The sequence below is a fragment of the Argentina silus genome (assembly GCF_951799395.1).
Source record: "Argentina silus genome assembly, chromosome: 9".
Lineage (NCBI taxonomy): Eukaryota > Metazoa > Chordata > Actinopteri > Argentiniformes > Argentinidae > Argentina > Argentina silus.
In genome coordinates this window covers 6937980-6958311 of record NC_139663.1, presented here as the reverse complement: position 1 = coordinate 6958311, position 20332 = coordinate 6937980, and the positions used below count along the sequence as shown (strand labels likewise).

At 42.3% G+C, this 20332-nt stretch overlaps 3 protein-coding genes across 3 annotated transcripts; all 3 read right to left on the bottom strand.

Annotated features, from left to right (window-relative positions):
* Nucleotides 1–330: 330 nt before the first annotated feature.
* Nucleotides 331–3095, bottom strand: LOC310809752 (hsp90 co-chaperone Cdc37-like). Its single transcript, XM_083677184.1, has 8 exons — nt 2765–3095; nt 2026–2307; nt 1841–1943; nt 1630–1745; nt 1290–1412; nt 953–1135; nt 774–845; nt 331–579 (listed from the first exon to the last, which is right to left on the bottom strand). Exons 1-8 carry the CDS (start codon nt 2876–2878, stop codon nt 439–441), a joined length of 1134 nt encoding a protein of 377 aa, XP_083533310.1. The 5' UTR covers nt 2879–3095; the 3' UTR covers nt 331–438.
* Nucleotides 3096–3557: 462 nt separating this feature from the next.
* On the bottom strand, nt 3558–5341 carry LOC310809272 (intercellular adhesion molecule 5-like; the record flags this gene model as incomplete). Its single annotated transcript, XM_083676466.1, has 5 exons — nt 3558–3607; nt 3874–3942; nt 4219–4551; nt 4727–5043; nt 5298–5341. The coding sequence occupies 5 exons, from the start codon at nt 5339–5341 to the stop codon at nt 3558–3560; spliced, it is 813 nt and encodes a 270-aa protein (XP_083532592.1).
* Nucleotides 5342–8413: 3072 nt separating this feature from the next.
* Nucleotides 8414–16521, bottom strand: LOC310809271 (vascular cell adhesion protein 1-like; the record flags this gene model as incomplete). Its single annotated transcript, XM_083676465.1, has 10 exons — nt 8414–8709; nt 8808–9059; nt 9160–9489; nt 9624–9896; nt 12313–12528; nt 13135–13377; nt 13517–13840; nt 15477–15743; nt 15868–16095; nt 16368–16521. 10 exons carry the CDS (start codon nt 16519–16521, stop codon nt 8585–8587), a joined length of 2412 nt encoding a protein of 803 aa, XP_083532591.1. The 3' UTR covers nt 8414–8584.
* Between the last annotated feature and the right edge of the window lie 3811 nt (nt 16522–20332).

The following is a 20332-nucleotide window of genomic DNA, read 5'->3' as shown; positions in this document are numbered from 1 at the left end:
CCATAATTAATTTAGTAAATTAAAATCTGCAATCCCATTAATAACGTGTTGACAACGCATTAGCTTGAGCAATTATACCAGGGAACCCTGCTGTGCCTCCATCCTCACGAAAGCAGAACCAGCAGTGAGACTATTCAAAGAACAAGGAACTCATAACCACACATCCAAGAAAGGGCAACTTAACATATTGAGTCACTCTCACACTCTCTCACACACACTCTCTCTCACACACACACACACACACACACACACACACACACACACACACACACACACACACACACACACACACACGGTGTAGTAAAAAAAAAAGATCCAATATCACCAAGATTACATTGTTCAAACGCTTTAACAACAAACTTATGAAAAACATTGGAAGTAGCAATAGACGGAATTGCTATATAGATGAAAATATTATAATTGCAAAGTCAATGTCGGTCATTCCTTTTTATCTTCCTCCATCTCCCTTTTCACCTCTTCATAAGTAGGATCTTCCTCTCTCTCTTCCCCATCGTCTGTCCTTGAGTTAGGAACCCAGAGCCCAGAGTCAATGCATCTCTTCATGTAGGACTTTGCCTCCTTAGGGGTGGGAATAAGCACATATAACGCAACAGTTCATAGCATTCCTAAAAACAATACTACAGAAGGTATCAGGTTACCATTCATTGCAGCTTTACAAATATAAATGTATGTTTTCTAATGCTCGCTCATGCTATAATCATGCATAAAATATTGCAACAAGATCATCATAAGCATAAAGCATTGGCACCTACCGTTGGGTCCATTTTGCTGATAACAGTCTGCAACATTTGGATGTCCTTGTCATCAAAGCATTTCTGCATCTCCTACAAGCAGACAGTAATCTGCTCATGTATCGTTTACTCACAACAGAAAAAAAGAGAGAAAGGGCAATAATACTGATGGCAATAGTCAGATGACTAATAGCACTTACCTCCGGCAGGGATTCGTACACTTCTGCAGGGTCTAGTCCTCCAGGCCCAATGCGTTTTTGCCGTTCTTCTTCTTCATACTCCTTCATGGCCTTCTCTATGCGAATCTTTGCCCGTCCACGCACTCGGCCTTTAAAAGACCCTAGCTCATCGTTGAAGGCATCCTGGTACTGCTGGTCCGCCGTCTGAGAGAGGAATACATTCAGTGGTTCGAAACTTGAGCTTATAACCCAAACCGTGATACTGTACCAGATACACAGCTACCAAGAGAACAAATAGCTGAATGATGTGCATACAAATACTGGGACGAGGCCGAACCCCGACCGACCAAACAAACACCTTTATCTTGGCAAAGAACTGACGGAAGCAACCTCTGGGATCTATCTTCAGGCTCTTAGCAAGTTCCAGGATGAACTGCATGACTATGGTCTGGTGAGCTACTTGTTCCATCAGAGCACGTTTCTACAAAGGAAACACAGACAGCACAATAAAACTAATTCATTACTTACAACTTATAACAATGGGAATACCTCATATTAGGGCATGTTTGGGCAGGTAAAAAATAATCACTCATCCATTCTGTGACACACACGACTATAGAGGCGTGTCCTCACAGACAGAGTGTATATATGGCAGATTAGTGCCATATATGGAGAGGTTTGTGTTCTGCTGCTCTCACCTCCTCTATCTCCAGGTCAATGCACATGATGACCAGGTAGTTTGCCGTCTCCTCACAGACCAGGTGAGGGTTGTCTGACAAGTACTTCTGACTGTCATCCCAGCGTCGCATCATACCTGGAACAAATAAATAATTCAAGGATATCATCACATCAACTAATTATAGCATTTAACACTCAGCAAAGCATGGGAGCAGAGGGAATGGCACTCACCAAAGTGTTTAATCTCTTTCTCATGCTTCTCCACAAAAGTCTTATGCTTCTGCTCTTTCTGCTCCTCAGTCTCCACAGTCTCTGGCTTTACATTCACAACGCTCTAGGGGAAACAGAGTGAGAATCAGACATCAGTAATCAACACCTGCAGTCTAAGATCTCATGTGGTCCCAACCAAATCTCACCTTGCTGAAGCCCTCCTTGCTGAGTGAGTCCACATTCCATGGCATCTTCTTCTCTTCCCGCCGGTGGTCCTCCACTTTCTTCTCCCATTCCCGCTCCTCCTTTTTCAGCTTCTTCTCCTCTGCCTGTGCCTTGCTCAGCTTTGCTTTGGCATCATCCGTAGCGGAGCTCGACAGGTCCCGTGTCTTCTTCTGGGCATCTGCCAGCTTGCGCTTGACCTCTGCAAGCACCTTTTCCAGCTCTTCCCCCTTCTTCTCAAACTGCTCCATTCGCTCCACACGAGCCTGAGAGAGACGTGTGTGGGAATCAAGGAACGTCAGATGTTTTAATAAGTCATTTTCACACACCACCTAGCTAACATTTGCTAGAGCTGCAACCCTTAATTCGTTTTTCACTTGTTTGGTATAAAGTTGGGAGAAAGGGCTGGGAAATGTAACCACTCAAAATTCAGACAGAATCAAAGGCACGAGTCCATGACATTGAGTTTTGACATATTTCAAAGCAACGGGTATAGGCCTGCACTGTTCCTTAAACCCAAGAGGCTTAACCCGAGAGCTCATTTGGCAGTTAATATATTAATTATATTGTTCGAGAATCAATTAGTATACATCTCATTAATTGAAATGACCATTTATTGGACAGCACAACAAACCCGAGATCACATCACCTTAAAACCACCCCGTTTCAGACTAATTTGTTGTTACAAATTTTAAACCAGACCCATGACTCATGGGGACGTACCTCATGCCTCCATTTGAAAAGGCTGGGTGTATCGATGTTCGGATGAGTGTCATCTTCATCATCTGAAACCTCAATGTGGTCCCACACGCTGTAGTCTATCCCTACTTTTGCCATTCTAGCTTGGCTAGCTTGCTAGTAGGCTAAAGATTCGCTGCAGCTACAAGAGCACTTTAAACGGGCTGAACGAAATCAAATCTATTGATAACTTTAGCTATGTACAACGCCTATGTAACTAGGTACACCCTTGTAAGATATTTTCGGCAGTGAATAATATATTTACTCTTGTTGGGCAAGAGCGGACAGCAATTTAGCACCAGCTTTGCTGTTGAGGAAATCCTTACAAGTTTCCGTTTTGACGTCTCCACTACGTAGAACTTGTCGAAGAGGGACGTTGCCCAAATGCTCCGCCTCTTCACGCAAGATTTTACAGTCCAAGAGCACAGATTTAGTTCTAATATGCAATTATATTACAATTTCTAGCATAACTGGTAGTAATAACAATACCAAGAAGTCATGTCAGTGTTATTCATTTTATTAGTATGCATGTAAAAAAAGAAAAAGAAAGACAATGTGCAAAATCAAGTTTCGCTACCCACTATGTGTGCTACCTGTCTTGTGTTCTCCACACATGAGGTGGACAAGACCAACTATTCCCATATCCAACATTAACCACTAGCCATATAAGTTATATACATGTATTATCAATGGTTATATACAGCATATACGTTATTAACATGAATAAATCATTATACAATACTACAAACTATTAAGAGTCCTTAAAAAGGTGAAGTCTCTAGTCTTTCTCTATGCGGTGGTTGACTGTTGAACGTGATGCTTTCACACCTGCAACAAGACAATACAGTACAGTCAGACCTAGACCATGCTGGTCTTCCTTTCACAAAATGTCTACACATCACACAAAAGTTTATAAAGCCAAATCCCACTGCTGAAAAAGCCACTTACTGTACCTCCAATGTGGCCTCTCTACTTCCGTACCATCCCTTGCATTACATACCTGAGAAAAATGAACCAAGGACATAGACTTCTGTATGAGTCCTCTAAACGTGTGCAGATTTGAAACACTGTTGCACTTCACTGTGTCCTCCTACCTTTGGACTTGATGATGTACTGCTTGCTCTTCTTGCCCAGCTTATTGGAGGCAGTGCAGGTGTAGGTCCCTGGGAGCAGAGAGGTGGAGGTAAAAAGAGGTTGATCTTCCATCTTCTCTTGGGGATGTGAAGATTGCCAGCTGTACACAGGAGTGGGGTTTCCAGTAGCAGAGCAGTTTAAGGTGATTTCATCTCCCTCTGCAAGGTCCAAGGTCTCAGGTTCAGGACTGAGGAATATTGGTGGGTCTGAGAGGAGAAACATAAGGGATGGATATTGCAAACATACAAACATACATGCTATGCTTTAGTTTATAATGTAAAGTTTAAATGTTTTCACAGACTCACAGTGCACAGAAACATTGATAGGCTCTGATTTCACTGTAGGCGGTGGCTGTGGCCCCTCTGGTCCCAAGTCCAGCTGTGCCACACATCTGTACTGTGCTCCATTGTCAGCTTTGGTTGGGGTAACAAGGAGAATGGAGGATATTTGGACAGGGGAGGCAGGTGTGAGGTCCGAAAATGAGTGGTTATAAACTTCAGTCTGGCCTCTATACCACCTCAGTGTGAGGTATTGAACAGGGGCAATATTCTGGACATCACAAAGCAGCTGGTACTCTTTCCCTTCCATCATCGGACCAGTGTGGTTCACAGAGCTGATGGAGACACTGTCTGGGGTCTCTGTGGAAGATAGGCTGGTTAGAGTTTCAAGCTTAACACATGCATGTTTTGTAGCCATTATGACTGGAATAGATGAATTATTCCCAGATGCATTTACTGAAGATATTAAAATCTTTCTCAGCCTTAGATTCAACTAAAATGAAAAAAGCCCTTAATTTAGGCCAGGTTGACTCACTGTAGAGGATGAGGTTGAGTTTCTCCTCACACTGTCTGGGCGCAGTGAAAAACACTCCATAGCATATAGGTTCCTCAATCCAGTCAATCAGACTGTCCACCCTCCATTGGACAGCAAGATCCCGTTGAGTGTGTGTTGCACCGATGGCCGACTCCCAGCCAAGAACACGCACTGGACGAGAGGCTTCACAGCTGACAGACACAGACTCTCCAAATCCCACCACAACCCTGGAGGGTTTAAGCTCCAGAGAGCAACCCTCACCTGACACTGAGACATGAACATCATCATCATCATCATCATCATCTGCTTCACCAAGTCTTTATCAGCAGCACTGTCATATAATCTTAATAATCATCAGATGTTGATTTTGTTAGGTAAAAAAGCATGGTCTTATTACCCTACTTGATTGCAAAAACACCCACACTCATATCCATAAATACTGTACATTCAAATTAAATGTCCAAAGAAAATCAAATAACTTTCAGTGATTACATACAGTTAGCACTTTCCAGAGTAATTCTTAAATTGACGGTCCTGATTAAATATTTTGGGGTAGGACAGGGCAACTGACTCTAGAACTGCGTTTGGCGTCTTCTGCCTCGGGTGCACATTCATTGCGGACACAACACAGGTAACCAATTGAATTAATGCTATGCGCAGGTCACCGTTGCACAATACTGCACGATTTGAGCAACACATTGCTCAAGTAGCTTTCCCCTAGACATTACGACAAAGATTAAATTGGCAAATACGTCAAATTCAATGATAAACTCGTCGACAATAATAGTCCAAGAATATTCACCCGAGCGCAATCCCTTCATAATCCAGAGCATTACATAATAATCAGGAATCAGCCAATTTAATGAATAGTGAGAAACTGTGGCCTGTCACGTCTTACCAGAGCAGAACATGCAAAATGTTAGAATCCATTTAATCAGGTTGTTTCCCATCGTTTTATCCGACTGTTAAGTAAATCCACAGTGGTCTGAGTTGAAAAGCGAGTGGAATTCCAACTTGGTCCTGCTTGGCAACTCAAACGTGAACTGTGATTGCTAACAAAAGCCCTCCCTCCCCAATCGAGGGCTCTCATCCCGTAGGTTAGCTGTAGGCCCCTAGGGGGAATTAGGAAGGGGAGAGGGGGGTTTGAGGCCTCACTGTAGGGCCTATACATTATCGTTAAATCAGTTGAAGTATTCAAAACATTGACCTATGTCGATAATGTGCAGTAAATTGTTTCAATAGGTTGTATACCATAAGATAACTCATACTTTTAACACTTTACAGCAGTGCCATAGTTTCGACCTGTAAACAGATGTCAGCCATGAATAACTCACTTCACACACAATTAATAAAGACAGAATTATTTGTATCCATTATCTTTTAAAAATACTAACACCATCATTTTGGGCACATGTATAGGCTATTGAGTTCCTTGTTGACCTTAGCAGATTGATGTGGTGACAACTTTCACTTCTTTTAACTGGAATTAAACGGATATGATGTGTTGACTTGCCTAAAATTAAACGTGTGTGAAGTTTGATTCTCTGCGTTCTGCTTGCATGCTTGATCCCTTTTGCTTGTGAACTCCATGCTGTGTCAAAACACCAAGGGTGAGAGGTGTCACACTTGAGTTGTCATCAACATGTAGTGTGTAGGTCTCATACTGTGACCAGAATGTGCGACCACTGCACAGCAGTATTAGCCCTGAGTGGAGTGCCAGAAACATTGCTTGGTAATTGGATGCTTATTGGTGTATTTGTGGAAGGCACAGCTGCCTCGCCTGTGTACTGTATGTGTGCTTTCTGTTTTGCTATGCTGTCCCTCTCCAAGTTGTCTGTGTCTTGAATGATTATATGTGAATAATATAACATTTTTACTCCAATACACATTGTGCTGGCAAGCTGCCCTGTCCACACTGCCAGGTTGTTATAGCAACAGTCAGGCCGCACACAAACAAGAGAAAACCTTTCACCAGGAGGAAACTGGACTCAAATGACATAAAAGACACACTCAATTCTGGAAAAGGAAGTCTTTATAGAGGCCACCACAGGAAGGACAACAGATGGACTTCTATGCTTTACATTCACTTTGTTATGTACTGATTAGTATGGCAGTGTTAGTGATGGTTGATGTACGGCAGATAGACAATGAGAGAAAGGTTTCACAAAAGCCTAGAGAAGGCAGCAGAGGAACATGTCACATTCAAAGACAGAGATTGATGTTTTAACATTCTTTCTCAGAGCATCATACATGGCTGGAGTACTTGGCTTATGTTTAACAGTGTATACTAGCACACAGCAACATCCTGCAGATTGTCTATGTTGTAAGAATTGTTCCTTCGAAACACAACCGTCTTTCAGAGAGTATAATTCCTGAACCTATTACACAAGTAATTTCTAAATGAGCTAATCATCGTTTTAATCGGAAATTGAGTAACCAAAACAAGCATCATTTGCTCCGACAATAGTTACACAAATATTGGCTGTTGCTGAACTCGAGAAAATACGGGAATTAACAGCTGATGTCTATATGGCTAAGATAAAAATTCACAACATACACCATTACTAAGTAACACATACAAATATATTCTGCGTGCACCGTACCTCAAAATGTGCACCTTATCAGCACTGTTTGGAACAGCACAAAGAATACTCAGGCCTCACACTATGTAGACTGAATATACATTGTGCTTGAAAAAAAGCACACACAAAAAGCTGGTCATAAAAAAAGACAGCCGTGGAGGCACTCAAAGTCACCATACTGTATTGTCAGCACGGAATTACCAGTGACAACAACATGATCTCAGTGCCTTGTGTCAAGTAAATATTGTAAAGTATAGTAAATGCAAAACCTAACATGTGAGCCAGCTGGTAAGTTTAATAAACAGATTACATTACCTGAGTAGATGATGCTATTGGTTCAGATAGCGCTACTGACCCACCATTAATTCAATGACACAATTGGAAACAGCAACAGAGTGTGGCCTGCTTCTTACTGTATAGCCATTTAGGTAACTTGGTGCTGTCATCAGAGCACAGTGGTCAAGCATGATTGATTAAAAACATCATGGCAAAACAGTTTAAAAAATAACATGCATGGCCGTAAATTAATCCTTTGGTGTGTTGTACCATAACAGATCCCATGCACATAGCTCATGCTACAGAGAAAATTCAAAACAGCGTCCACTCAGCACAAGGACATGGGGTGCAATTAATCATTTGGATTTTAAAGCCATGCAGGATTAAAGCTAACTTTTTAACTCGTATAGTCTTTGGTGAGGAAGTCCTTCCGCTGAAGACAGATGGACGGCACTTCTTGCAGTCTGTTCAGATAATGGAGTCTTTGCCTGCCCTCATTTTGACAACCCCATATACAACAACGATCAGCAGCACCAGGCCCAGGAACGCTCCAAATATAGCCCAGAATGTTGTACGATCCCCTGTGGGAAAAGGGCCTAGTTAATAAACGTGTATGTGCCAGTCTCTCAGCTGACCCCATAATCCTGTGTCCCAGCAATAGGAGAGATTCTCTGTTTGTGATAAACCACACACACAGACACAAAAGCAAAAAGAGCCAGTGCAGCCACTACAATCCTAGATTTTAAAGTCATGCAGGATAAAGCTAACATTTTAACTCATATAGTCTTTGGTGAGGAAGTTCTTCCGCTGAAGACAGATGGACGGCACTTCTTGCAGTCTGTTCAGATAATGGAGTCTTTGCCTGCCCTCATTTTGACAACCCCATATACAACAACAATCAGCAGCACCAGGCCCAGGAACGCTCCAAATATAGCCCAGAATGTTGTACGATCCCCTGTGGGAAAAGGGCCTAGTTAATAAACGTGTATGTGCCAGTCTCTCAGCTGACCCCATAATCCTGTGTAGGAGAGATTCTCTGTTTGTGATAAACCACACACACAGACACAAAAGCAAAAAGAGCCAGCGCAGCCACTACAATCCCAGCAGTGGTCCCAGAGCGGCTTCCTGATGAGAAAACGGGCACGTGTGAGTATTAGAGAATTACAAATACTGAGGGGCATTGCAGGGTAGATTAGAAGCAGTTATACAATACATTGTCTTACCTTTGGATTTGGCATTGACAATGAACTTCTTGGTCTCAACGCCCAGTAAATTGGAGGCAGTGCAATTGTAGATCCCTGGGTGCAGAGAGGTGGAGGTAAAATGAGGTAGATCCTCCAGCTCCTCTTGAGGATGTGAAGATTGCCATCTGTACACAGGAGGGGGGTTTCCAGTAGCAGAGCAGTTTAAGGTGATTTCATCACCCTCTTCCAGCTCCAAGGTCTCAGGTTTAGGATTAAGGAAGGTTGTGGGATCTGAAGAGCATAAACAGAAATATATTTGAGATAATTTGCAAATCAAACATGACGACCCATTATCAAAATTGAAAATGAAAAAATTACCAGAGACACTTACAGTATACAGACATATGATAGCGTTCTGATGTCATGGTGGGAGTTGGTTGTGGTCCCTCTGGTCCCAGGTCCAGTTCTGCCACACATGTGTACTGAGCTCCATTATCATCTCTACTGGGGGTGATATTAAGGCGGGGGGACAAATTCACTGGTGTCTTTTTAGGATCATCAAAGGTTTCATTGTTAATGTTTTCATTCCCTTTGAACCACCTCACAGTGAGGTACAGTACAGGAGCGATGTCCTTTATGTCACATATGAGTGGATATTCCTTCCCCTCTGTCACTGGACCAGTGTCACTCCCACGTCCTATGGAGACACTGTCTGGAGTCTCTGGAGATAAAATAATAATAGTTACATAATCTGAAAAGCAATTGTCGCCAATTAGACTATATAAATTATTGTTTTTCCTAATATAATTTGTAAACTTGGGTCCAAACTCAGAATCCTACTTATTGTAAACTTACTGTAGAGAACAACTGGGAGAGTCTCAGTGTTCTGATTTCCATTCTGACTAATGTAGCATGTTGGCTGTATTGTCCAATCTGTCAAATTCTCCACTGTCCATGTGACAGAGCTGACATCTGTTGTAAAATCAGTTCCTCCATATGTGGCTTCCCAGCCCATACCCTCAAGGTCTGTGCATGATGCGTTGCAGTTGACTGAGGCTGAGTCTCCATATTTCACCACCACTCTTGGAGGGTGGAGCTTAAAGGGACAGAGGGCATCTGTAAACCTACCTACAGGTAAGAACAGAGGCAATAATTAACATGGCAGTTGGCAGCTGTAGGCCTAAAACGACATAGTACAATAGTACAAGAGAGATAGACATCAGTTATATTATATGCAATTACATCTACTGTCTGAGTGTTCACTGATCTCTTGATTCACTCACTGGCACTTTTCACCCGGTTGATTAAGGTGAAACAGATAAAAGCCTTATGTGAGGAGACAATTGTTGTGTACTCGTTCTAATGCATACTAGGAACTGAAAAGCGCTTGTTTACAACTGGCCATGAAATGGGAAAAAAACGGAAAAACAAACGGAAAAACACACCGCTTTCTGTTTCAGTCTGTCAGCCTCTCGTAGAATTGCAGTTGCCACTACCATGAACGATGGCTCATGCTAAGAACATTTTTCAACACTTGTACTTGTACACTTGTATCACTGTTACTTCCGTATGGTAACAACTATTCGCACCCAATATCTATATTGTAAACTTATTCCTATATACTGATTACTATATTGTAAATAGATTCACACCTATAGGTGTAAACTGTTAAATAGGCTACACATGGTGTAAACGGTCAACGAAACAAAGAACTACAAGAAAACTGCAAGAAAAGACCCACAACTTACCTGTGAAAACAACCCATACTCCGCTGAGTGCAAGCAATCCTGCAAATCCTTTAAACATTATTATTTTAGCCAGGAATTTGAATCAAAATGTAGAATGTGTTGTTCCGAAACAGCGTCGCACGGGATTCACCGGGGAGCACACTTCCAATTACGATGTGGATAGTGCTGTATTTTGGGTAGGGCTTGAGATCCGATGGGCTTGGGTTGGGTATGTGACGCGCACTTGTAGGCTGCAACAGTGTGCTGGTTCCCACCGCCGAGATAATACATTTTCTGATGCGCTGTAGTCTGTCATCGCCAGGTGGAGTAGTTGATACGTGCAACTGACGACGGTAGTAACCTTTTGATTTTGAATCATTTCTCTGTCTTCACATTTACAGAACCTAGGGGATCGATCCTGTATGTTGTGAATTTTAAGGTGTTTGAATTATCCCCTCCTTAAAATATTTCCTTGGGTGCAATTCCCAAGGTGGCGTTGTCTGCCTAGGTGTTGGTTGCTCAACCACACGCACCCTTCCGTTACAATGACGGTTAGTCATCATGTGATCGATCAATAATTTTACCAAATAATCAACCGATAGAAAAGTTCAGTTTTTAATGAGAACTCAATTGCAAAAGATTGAAATGATTTTCTAAACACATCAATAAGCACACTCTGTAGCCTACAACATTATTTGAGCACATGCAATGGCAATAGAGGTGATGTCAGATGGTAACTGAGTACCAATCTCACCTCCCATCCCATTGAGTATCCACTGCCATCGCTAGGCATTTAATACTCTCCCTTTGCAGTCCAATTTCCAGTGCAATTTTATATTGAAGCACTAACTTTGACATACTTAAATATATATGCAATTATATCAGCTACCACACAGAAATAATTCATAATACTCTATGGATTTAGGCTTTTACCTAGCCCCTGCAGACATGATAGGCATGATTTAATTAGATTTGCTTGTAGGTGACAGACATGCTCACACACATTCAGAGATGGCATTCAGTCAGGTGTGATTGTAATGCAGTTAGGTCACTCAACTCTGATTACTTGATCAAGAGGCAGTGCTAGGTGAGTAGTAGTGGAGAGCAGTAGGAAGGTCTGCACATGGGATCCACAGATGGGGTATAGCTGGCATGATCCTTCAGAGATTTACTGTCCCACAATAAAGAAAGCAAGAGATGATGGTGGAACAGTGCTCTTATTGACGTTAATGGAGTTCTCTGATCAATCTGAAGAGGATGTCAGACTTTGCGTGTTTATAAGTACACACTCCAATACTTACAAGGGGACATTCTCGTACTTCTCAAGCAATTACACGTGACAAAGTAAAGGACAAAATCCCAGAACATACAGTAGGCATCCAAGGTAAAAAGGATCAGACCAAACAAAATAGACATTCAACATTAAATTCCCTTGTCCGAGCTTATTCAATACAAACCAGTTTTTCCATAACCAGTTATAGGAATTACATTTTCATAAAGCCATTTTCCAAAGAGGGATTTCACCTTGTCCATTTGCTGCTGCTTCTTGTCCTCCAGTGAAAACAGCAGTTACAGTAAACAGCAGTTGTGTACATCATAGTTCAAACTAAAATCTGGAGGAGTACATGAAGCATGGGGAGATTGGAGGAAACAATCCCATGGATCAAAATCAACCAAGACCTGAGTCAGCCAGCTGAATGAGTGGCAATCAGCCCCTCAACCACATTAGTCTCTGGCCGGTGGGAGCATGGGGCTATTGGTTCAGAGTGGTAAGAGCTGCTTATCCCAAAGACAATCCCAAGACTCCTCTTCCTAGAAATAGATGTTTGGCTGAGACAGTTTTGTCATGGGGAGTGGAGTGTCCCGACCATTCTGTGCAACATCGCCATTTTGGGTGTTGGGCTTGGCGTTTTTTAGGCTGTAGCCGCCCATCTTGGTGTTCTTGTAGTAGATGCAGTAGATGAAGACAAAGATGACAGAGATGACCACTACTGTGGCAGCCACTAAGCCCGCAATGAGGGGCAGGTAATCCTCTGTGACAAGGGAGACAAAACACACCAATCCATTAGCGTTCTGCTGTCTCCGAAAACCCACTATTTCAGAATGAACCCCTCAACATTTAAAACAAAAGGTTGAATTTAGACTTCTCTCTGACATTCTGACAGTCAATACTCAGTCTCAACTAACACTGCCACAAGAAAGCAACACATATTCAACATTACCAAGCTATCACTTGATATCAAATGGGAAATAACTAGCCTCTGTCCTTTCCTCGGAGAGTGGTCTTACAGGTGCACAAAGAATAGTTCATATCAATATTGGGTACTAAAGGTGGGACTGGACGACAGCAGCTCACATATCACTAATAATAACTGTGTAGGGTGTTGGAGGGGACAAATCGAAAAGAGCACTCAGCATGGGGAATACAATATACTGTAAGTTAAGAGTTCTAAGTTTGTTATTTCTGAGAGCACATAGCAGTCAACCAGAAAGAAGGGCAAAGACATAAGGGATGGAGGACATATAGAGGTGAGGGGAAACAGGAAAAGCATACCAGACAGAGGTAAGACTGAACAAGAGGCTCAATCATCCTATGAGGCGTAGTGTTAATACATAGTAGATCACAGTAAACGTTTTACCTTTTAAAACCACCTCTACAACAACAAAGATGGTTTCAACATCATTGGTGGCGGTGCAGTTGTAGAGCCCAGCCTCAGAGACTGTGAGGTTGCCTCCAGCCACACGGACGAGCTTCTCTGGGTCATAGAGCCACTGGATCCTTGGCTGTGGGTAACCTTCAGCCTCACAAACTAATTCTTCAGGATAGCCTCTGAACACTGGTATTCTTGCTGGCAGTTTAGTTGCATTGATACATGGCTTATCTTAGTGAGATAGGGCAAGGAAGATGGAAAAAATATTATCAGCATCATACAGTAGGTACAGAAGCTCCTGAACACATGTGCTCAAATGTACAAGATAGTATTTGAGCCCTGTTACATGCTGAATAGTATGTGAACTCACAATACACAATAATGTTGAAAGGTGCTGATGTCACAGGAGGTGGCTGTGGTCGCTCTGGTCCCAGGTCCAGTTCTGCCACACATGTGTACTGAGCTCCATTATCATCTCTACTGGGGGTGATATTACGGAGGTGGGACAGATTCACTGGTGTCTTTATATCATCAAAGGTTTCATTCTTAATGTTTTCATTCCCTTTGTACCACCTCACAGTGAGGTACTTTACAGGAGCGACGTTCTGGATGTCACACAGTAGCTGGTAGTCTGTCCCCTCCACCATCGGACCAGTGTGGTTCAGAGGAGAGATGGAGACACTGTATGCGGTCTCTGTGGAAAACATTTAATTTGTGTAAGAGTAGGACAAACTCAAACATTTTCAACGGAGAATTTGGAAACAGCAAATGTCTGACAACATATGGCGGCTGATCGCCTGTCAGATACAGAAATACTCATTATGCATTGAGAAATGTGTTCGATTGAACTGACACAGAACAACAGAAACAGCACCATTACTGGGGGCTGACCTTGATAGGAGAAATTGCTTTTGTACCTACAGCTTCAAGACCAGAAGGGGGTAATGAACAATTATTAAACTGTCTGTAAATGTATAACATTTAATCACTGTGTCACATGCTATTCCAATGCCCACCACAAAAACAAAGGAACAGTGGTGAAATGTGACATGCAGCTGGAACAAAAGCCGCCAGTGACTCAGAAATACAGGAAAAGAGTCAGGAAGGACACCCCCCTTTACAAAGCTGGGCACTTAGTGCCCATTCTTTTATGGAATTTGTAATGCCACTGCCCCTTCCTCACCAAGGTAAGCTCCATAAATCACGATAACCCACACATAGTGCTTGTAACTTCAAATGCAAGTAGTATACTACTTATCTTCAATGATCTGACTCTGTGTGTCTCTCTCAGTCTGTGTGTGTGCGTGTGTGTGCGTGTGTGTGCGCGCGCGCGCGCGCGTTTTTGTTATGCCAGAGTCATACTCTTACAATGACCGACTCTTCTCTCGACATTATGTGCTGATATGAGTGATTATTAGTCTATTTTTTTCTTATTGTAATTCAGGATACTTCCAGGAAAAATGTGTGTTTGGAACACATAAAAAAACTACAGGCAGTAATGTGGAAACGTGACGACCAGTCCAATGCGATAACTTACTTGATTCGGATCCATTCAACAGCGAAAGCAGTTCCAAAGTCAACGTGACTGAAAGAAGACGATTTAAATATAGACCATCCATTGCCTGAAATCCCTTGGCCGTTTATAAACCCGCCTGAACGTCCAGCGGACCGTTATCTAGCAGCCTCAGAATACAGTGCTTTCCTAAAGTTCATAGGAAGCGGGGCCGACGTTGTTGACGTATTTAAGGAAAGCACAGACATCACTCTATACCCTTTCCACTCCCTCTTAAATATCATAGGAAACAACCCTCCCCCACAAGCCCGAGAGCGCTTTTACGGACGTCTGCGTTATTCAGTGATATAACGAGAGCCCATCAATAGTTTTTTATAATGTTTAAAAAACTTGTCTTCAATAGTTTTTAATAATGTTTAAAAACCTTGTCTTAGAAATGTATTTATGCAGCTGACCTCATGCCTAACTACATTAATAGGGGCAGTCTAGTAAGCTTTCCAGTTCAACACAACTTTTTACCTTTTTTTCCATATCAGATCGAAATAAATCGCAAATTACAGGATGCGTACAACATCACTGATTTTCCACTAAGCAAAGGTGTCTCAAAAAAATAAAGGTGTTACAAATCCACCTGAGAGTTGATTATCTACAGTAGTTCAGTCATTACATATTAATAAGTATGGACAAGATAACAAGACCACATAGGGTGGTTTCGTATTTTTTTGCGGATGAGATATGGTGGGAAACCTGACACTAACAAAGAAGAACAGTGCGATCAAGAGTGTCATTGATGGTCTAGTCACAAAGAAGGCCTTACCTCTCACAGTGACCCTGGTAGTTTTTGAGACCTGTCCTTGCTTATTCCGGGCATAACATGTGTAGGAGCCCCTGTTCTCCCCTGTGGCATGGTTAACATGCAACAGAGACACCCCATCGTCATTCTGCACCATCACATTGGGGGCTGGGTAGTAAATCCATGAGTACTCAGGGCGGGGGTTCCCTGTGGAGGAGCACTTAAGCCCAAAAGTAGATCCAATGTCAACTTCTTCAGAGTCCACCAGCTCACGTATCTCAGATGGCGGGTCTGGAGACAAAAGAGGCATAGGAGTGTAAGACCAAATGCGACAGCCACTGAAATGCCACATGAAAATAATACTGCTAGTTAGGTACTTTGTCCTTGATAGGAATTCTTCTTCATGATAACTTACACAGAATGTCAATATCCAGACTGTGGCTGACAACTGAGTGACTGCTGTTGGCACTGAGGCTGTAATGCCCTGCATCACTCCTGGTTAGGTTCTCTGGGAGGTGCACCATATCTCCATCCTTGAACCAGACGATCTCAGGTGTAGGATAGCCCTCCACCGTGCAGGACAGGTTGTGGGGAGCATACTCAACAGCACTGTAAGTGTTTGGGCAGTTAAACTCTGGACCATCTAAAAGAGTGACAAACAAAGAATTGTCTTCAGAATAATGCAGGAAACCAAACAGAAAGTGAGGAAAGTATGGTAGGAAAGTCTGTCATTATTCATTTTTGTATTTCATTTTTTCAGTTTGGACACTTTTCTATCTTTTCAAAAACACCAATTCAGCAACAAATTGTCATTATTCAAAATGATATTTGGATGTCCATATCCAATGTTATTATTTAATGTGCTGTGTATTGTTTAGAAAACAGTGCTATATTGGGAACAAATGGGACACTCACACACCACAGAGACCTGTACTGAAATGGTGACATTCCTATGTCCCTCAGCTGTGATGAAGTATTGCCCAGTGTCTGTCCTGCTGAGAGGTTCAGAGGGCACAATGGGATGCCCATCTTTCATCCAGCTGATACGAGGGGAGGGATTTCCTTGCATCATGCAGCAACTTTCCAAACTCTTCCCCTCCAATATTTCAAGGAAAGGACTGAAGTTCATCTCAGGCCCAACTAAAGGGGGGACAGAGATAACATTTTAGTAAGCATGCATAGCATATTCCGCCAGTTACACTAATGCTAAAAAACAGAGACCTATCGTCACATTTTTGTTGCCAAAGTCAAACGAAAAGACACAAATTGGAAAAGTAGGGGTGAAAATACCTGCAAATTGATGCTCATTTGGAAATCTGAATGTAGAGCAGCTGTAGAACAACAACTATGGCATCACAAGAGGCAGCCCAAGGTTATGGCTGCCTTCTCCTTTAAGGGTGAGTGACTACAGCTGTGGTCCATGAAGAACTAGAGCTCCACTCAGCCTACAACCCCCAATCCTGCCATCAGTGCAGTAAGCCAGGGCTGTGGCTCATTCTCTACCCCTCTAACCAAAGTGCATACTACACTTCCCCTCATGGATTAAAACACATGGACTGGTGTACATGGACGGGTGTACTGGACTTGTCTCTAACTAATCTAATGTTGATCAGTGCACACTTCGGGCAGAAGGGTAGAGAATCAGACTGTAGCCAAAGGCTGCTGGCAGCTGATAGTCCCTATCCGTAATTCAGCATGGCCAAAGGGACTGCTGTGTTTACAGTCAAATGAGGAGAAGTTTGAGAGCAGCAGAGGTGTTGGTACTTTAAGTTATGGGATAGTTCACTCAAATTTAGTAATAAGATCATATTTTTCTTACCTCGCTACAGGCACTACAGGCTAACGTTGGTATCGAATAATGGGGTTCTATGAGATCACTTTAGTACTTTAGTATTGTCTGAATCATGTGTGACTTAAATAAATAGACTTACAGTGAACTGTAATATCAATAAGCTGTGATGACATTGCAGAGGGTTGTGGTCCCTCTGGTCCCAGGTCCAGTTCTGCCACACATCTGTACTGAGCTCCATTATCATCTCTACTGGGGGTGATATTAAGGCTGGGGGACAAATCCTTTGGTGTCTTTATAAGATCATAAAAGGTTTCATTCTTTATGATTTGATTCCCTTTGAACCACCTCACAGTGAGGTACAGTACAGGAGCGATGTCCTTTATGTCACATATGAGTGGATATTCCTTCCCCTCTGTCATTGGACCAGTGTCACTCTCACGTCCTATGGAGACACTGTCTGGAGTCTCTGGAGATAAAATAATAATAGTTAAATCGTAACTATTGTCACCAATTAAATTAGATCATTCTTATTTTTCCTTATTTGTAAAAGTTGACCAATTAAACAAACAAAAAAACTTACTGTAGAGAACAACTGGGAGCGTTTTCAAACACTGAAAGTCATTTTTATTAATGTAGCATGTAGGCTCTATCTTCCAATCTGTAAGGTTTTCCACAGTCCAGGTGACAGAGGTAACATTTTCTACTGCACCTGTACCTCCAACTGTAACCTCCCAGCCCATACCCTCAAGACCTGTGGTAGTTGTACTACAGTTGACTGAAATTGATTCTCCATATCTTAACACCATCCTGGGAGGGTGGAGGTCAACAGGACAGGAGGCATCTGTCGGCATTCCTACAGTTCAGAGCAGAGGACAGAGAAGAATAGCTATAATCAATCAATTTTACACCCTCAATCAGATACTTAAAATACTACTAAAATAATAATTTACCCAGGTAGACTTTGCAAAGTAGTCTAGACATTGTTTATTTTAAGTTGAAAGTTATTGCCGACTAGTACCTTAGTTGAGCACACATTATGTTCGTTAACTACGACATCGCCCTCTTCTGGTTATTTAAAAATGGCTTAAACCCTAAAACTCTCTGGCCACGATGAAATATGATCCAATTTGCCTGCCTGAACAAAGGCTGTTATTGTCCCTATTCTTCATAGGATTGTCAAAAATGACAGCATTATCTGTGTTCCCCATTATAATTATAAATAAAAGTGCAAGCCTACTTTTCACTAAACTGTTCTGAAATTGACTACTCTTTTGGAACAACAGAAATAACTCATAATAAAAATGGGCAGTCAGAAATACTCTAATTACTGCATGAGCTTTTAACTCATACATATTGTTTTTATAGCTAAACAAAACAAAAGGCAACTTTACCTGTCACACCAGAGACGAGGAAACACAGAAAAACTCGACTTAATGTTCTCTCACACATTGATATTAAACAAAGTATTGATACCCGGCAGGCGATAAAGAAAATTCTTTGCTTCCAAAAAATGTTGTCCAGTACTGTCCAGTCCGACGCAAGCTCAGCTTGTCTATTGGCGCAAGTCTCGCAACCTATTTTGACTCTGTATTCAATTACTTGAAGAGGAGAATGAAATAGCGAGCAGACACGTGCTCTGCCTGGAGCACCCCTCGATTGCCCAATATAGAAGGGTAAACTTCAGGAATTTCCAGAGTGTGTGTGTGTGTGTGTGTGTGTGTGTGTGTGTGTGTGTGTGTGTGTGTGTGTGTGTGTGTGTGAGTGAGTGAGAGAGAGAGAAAGAAAGCGAGAGCCAGCGAGAGAGAAAGTGAGACCGACAAACAGACTTTGTAGAGCACAGGAGGCTGTGAAGCTTGGAACTTAAATTGAAGCAATGCTTACCACTTTTCTTCAATGATCTGGCTTGCCCTGCCCTGACGTGTGTGAGCATCATCATAAGTGTTTCATCACCAGTGTCTTACAGTAGCAACTCTGTATTGCCTCCACACGTCAAGTACATCCACAAGTGTTGTGTTTTGCAGATATTAGTGACCAGTTCACAATCACAATCCATAAGTATGTAATTGATTGACAATTCAACATTTATAACATGTCAAAGTGCCCATGCTCACTAAGCCAGGCTACATTTTTAAAGAAACCATCCATCTATAGGCACTGTGTGAGAACAGTTAGATGAAATACTGTATGTCAAACCCTGTAGTGTGTTTGAGCTATTGTCATTCCTTGCTTGTAGGCATGCCTACGCCTCTGAGTTCACCAGCTCACAGATTGACTCCCACACACCAGCATTTTGGTAAAGTGAGGCTGTGCATGTGTTCTTCCCTATGAGACAACATGAGTGGTTACAAAGTGGCGTTGTTTGTCTCATTCTGTTGTATAATGTTAGACGGGATCACTTCATTGCATCTGTTTTCAGTTGAGAGAAATCTTGATTTAGATCAGCTGATTAGAGTCAGCCAAATAACATGATTTGACCAGATTTGCGGAAACAGAAGAATGTAGAATGTCCCCTGCATTGTGAAATGACCTGTCATATCCTGTATCTTTCTATTATTTCTAGCTTTCCTATTTAGATGTTGCATAACATGGCTCATGGAAATGACAGCATAGTAGTCTGATGATATGAGCTCTTGCAGAGTGGCTCTACAGTCAGTGAGTGGTGAGGATATAAGTCATCAAATGGTGAGGAAGTTGTGGGTGGCTGGCTGTGATGGCGCCATCCATAAATAACTACTCTGGAGGTTGAGACAAAGATGTGTCAGAACAGAGGGTTGAGAGTACAGAAATACCCAATCAGACCCTGCTGTGAGAGCTCCCTATCACAGCCACAGGTTCCAGACCCTGAGACCCACAGGAGGGCAGGTGCAGGTGAAGCACCGACCTTGATGACAGAGACATCACACAGTGTACACTGCAGCAAAGAAACTCAGCTCAAGTTCAATCAATACCTGCGTCCAGAACTAGATTAAATAGGTCATCTGCTTGCAGTAGCAGTGTAGACTGTTAGAAAGCTCCAGCCTTGTAGTTATTCTTGTACGGAATTATCTATTTGCCTGCTCAACTGGTCAGTGTTGTAAGATAGGGTTTA

Excerpts from the sequence above, each read along its gene's own strand:
- LOC310809752 (XM_083677184.1), bottom strand. The coding sequence starts at position 2,878 with ATGGCAAAAGTAGGGATAGACTACAGCGTGTGGGACCACATTGAGGTT. Across the intron at positions 1,136-1,289 it reads AGTTCTTTGCCAAGATAAAG|ACGGCGGACCAGCAGTACCA; the intron begins GTGTTTGTTTGG and ends TTCCTCTCTCAG. Across the intron at positions 846-952 it reads TGTACGAATCCCTGCCGGAG|GAGATGCAGAAATGCTTTGA; the intron begins GTAAGTGCTATT and ends GTCTGCTTGTAG.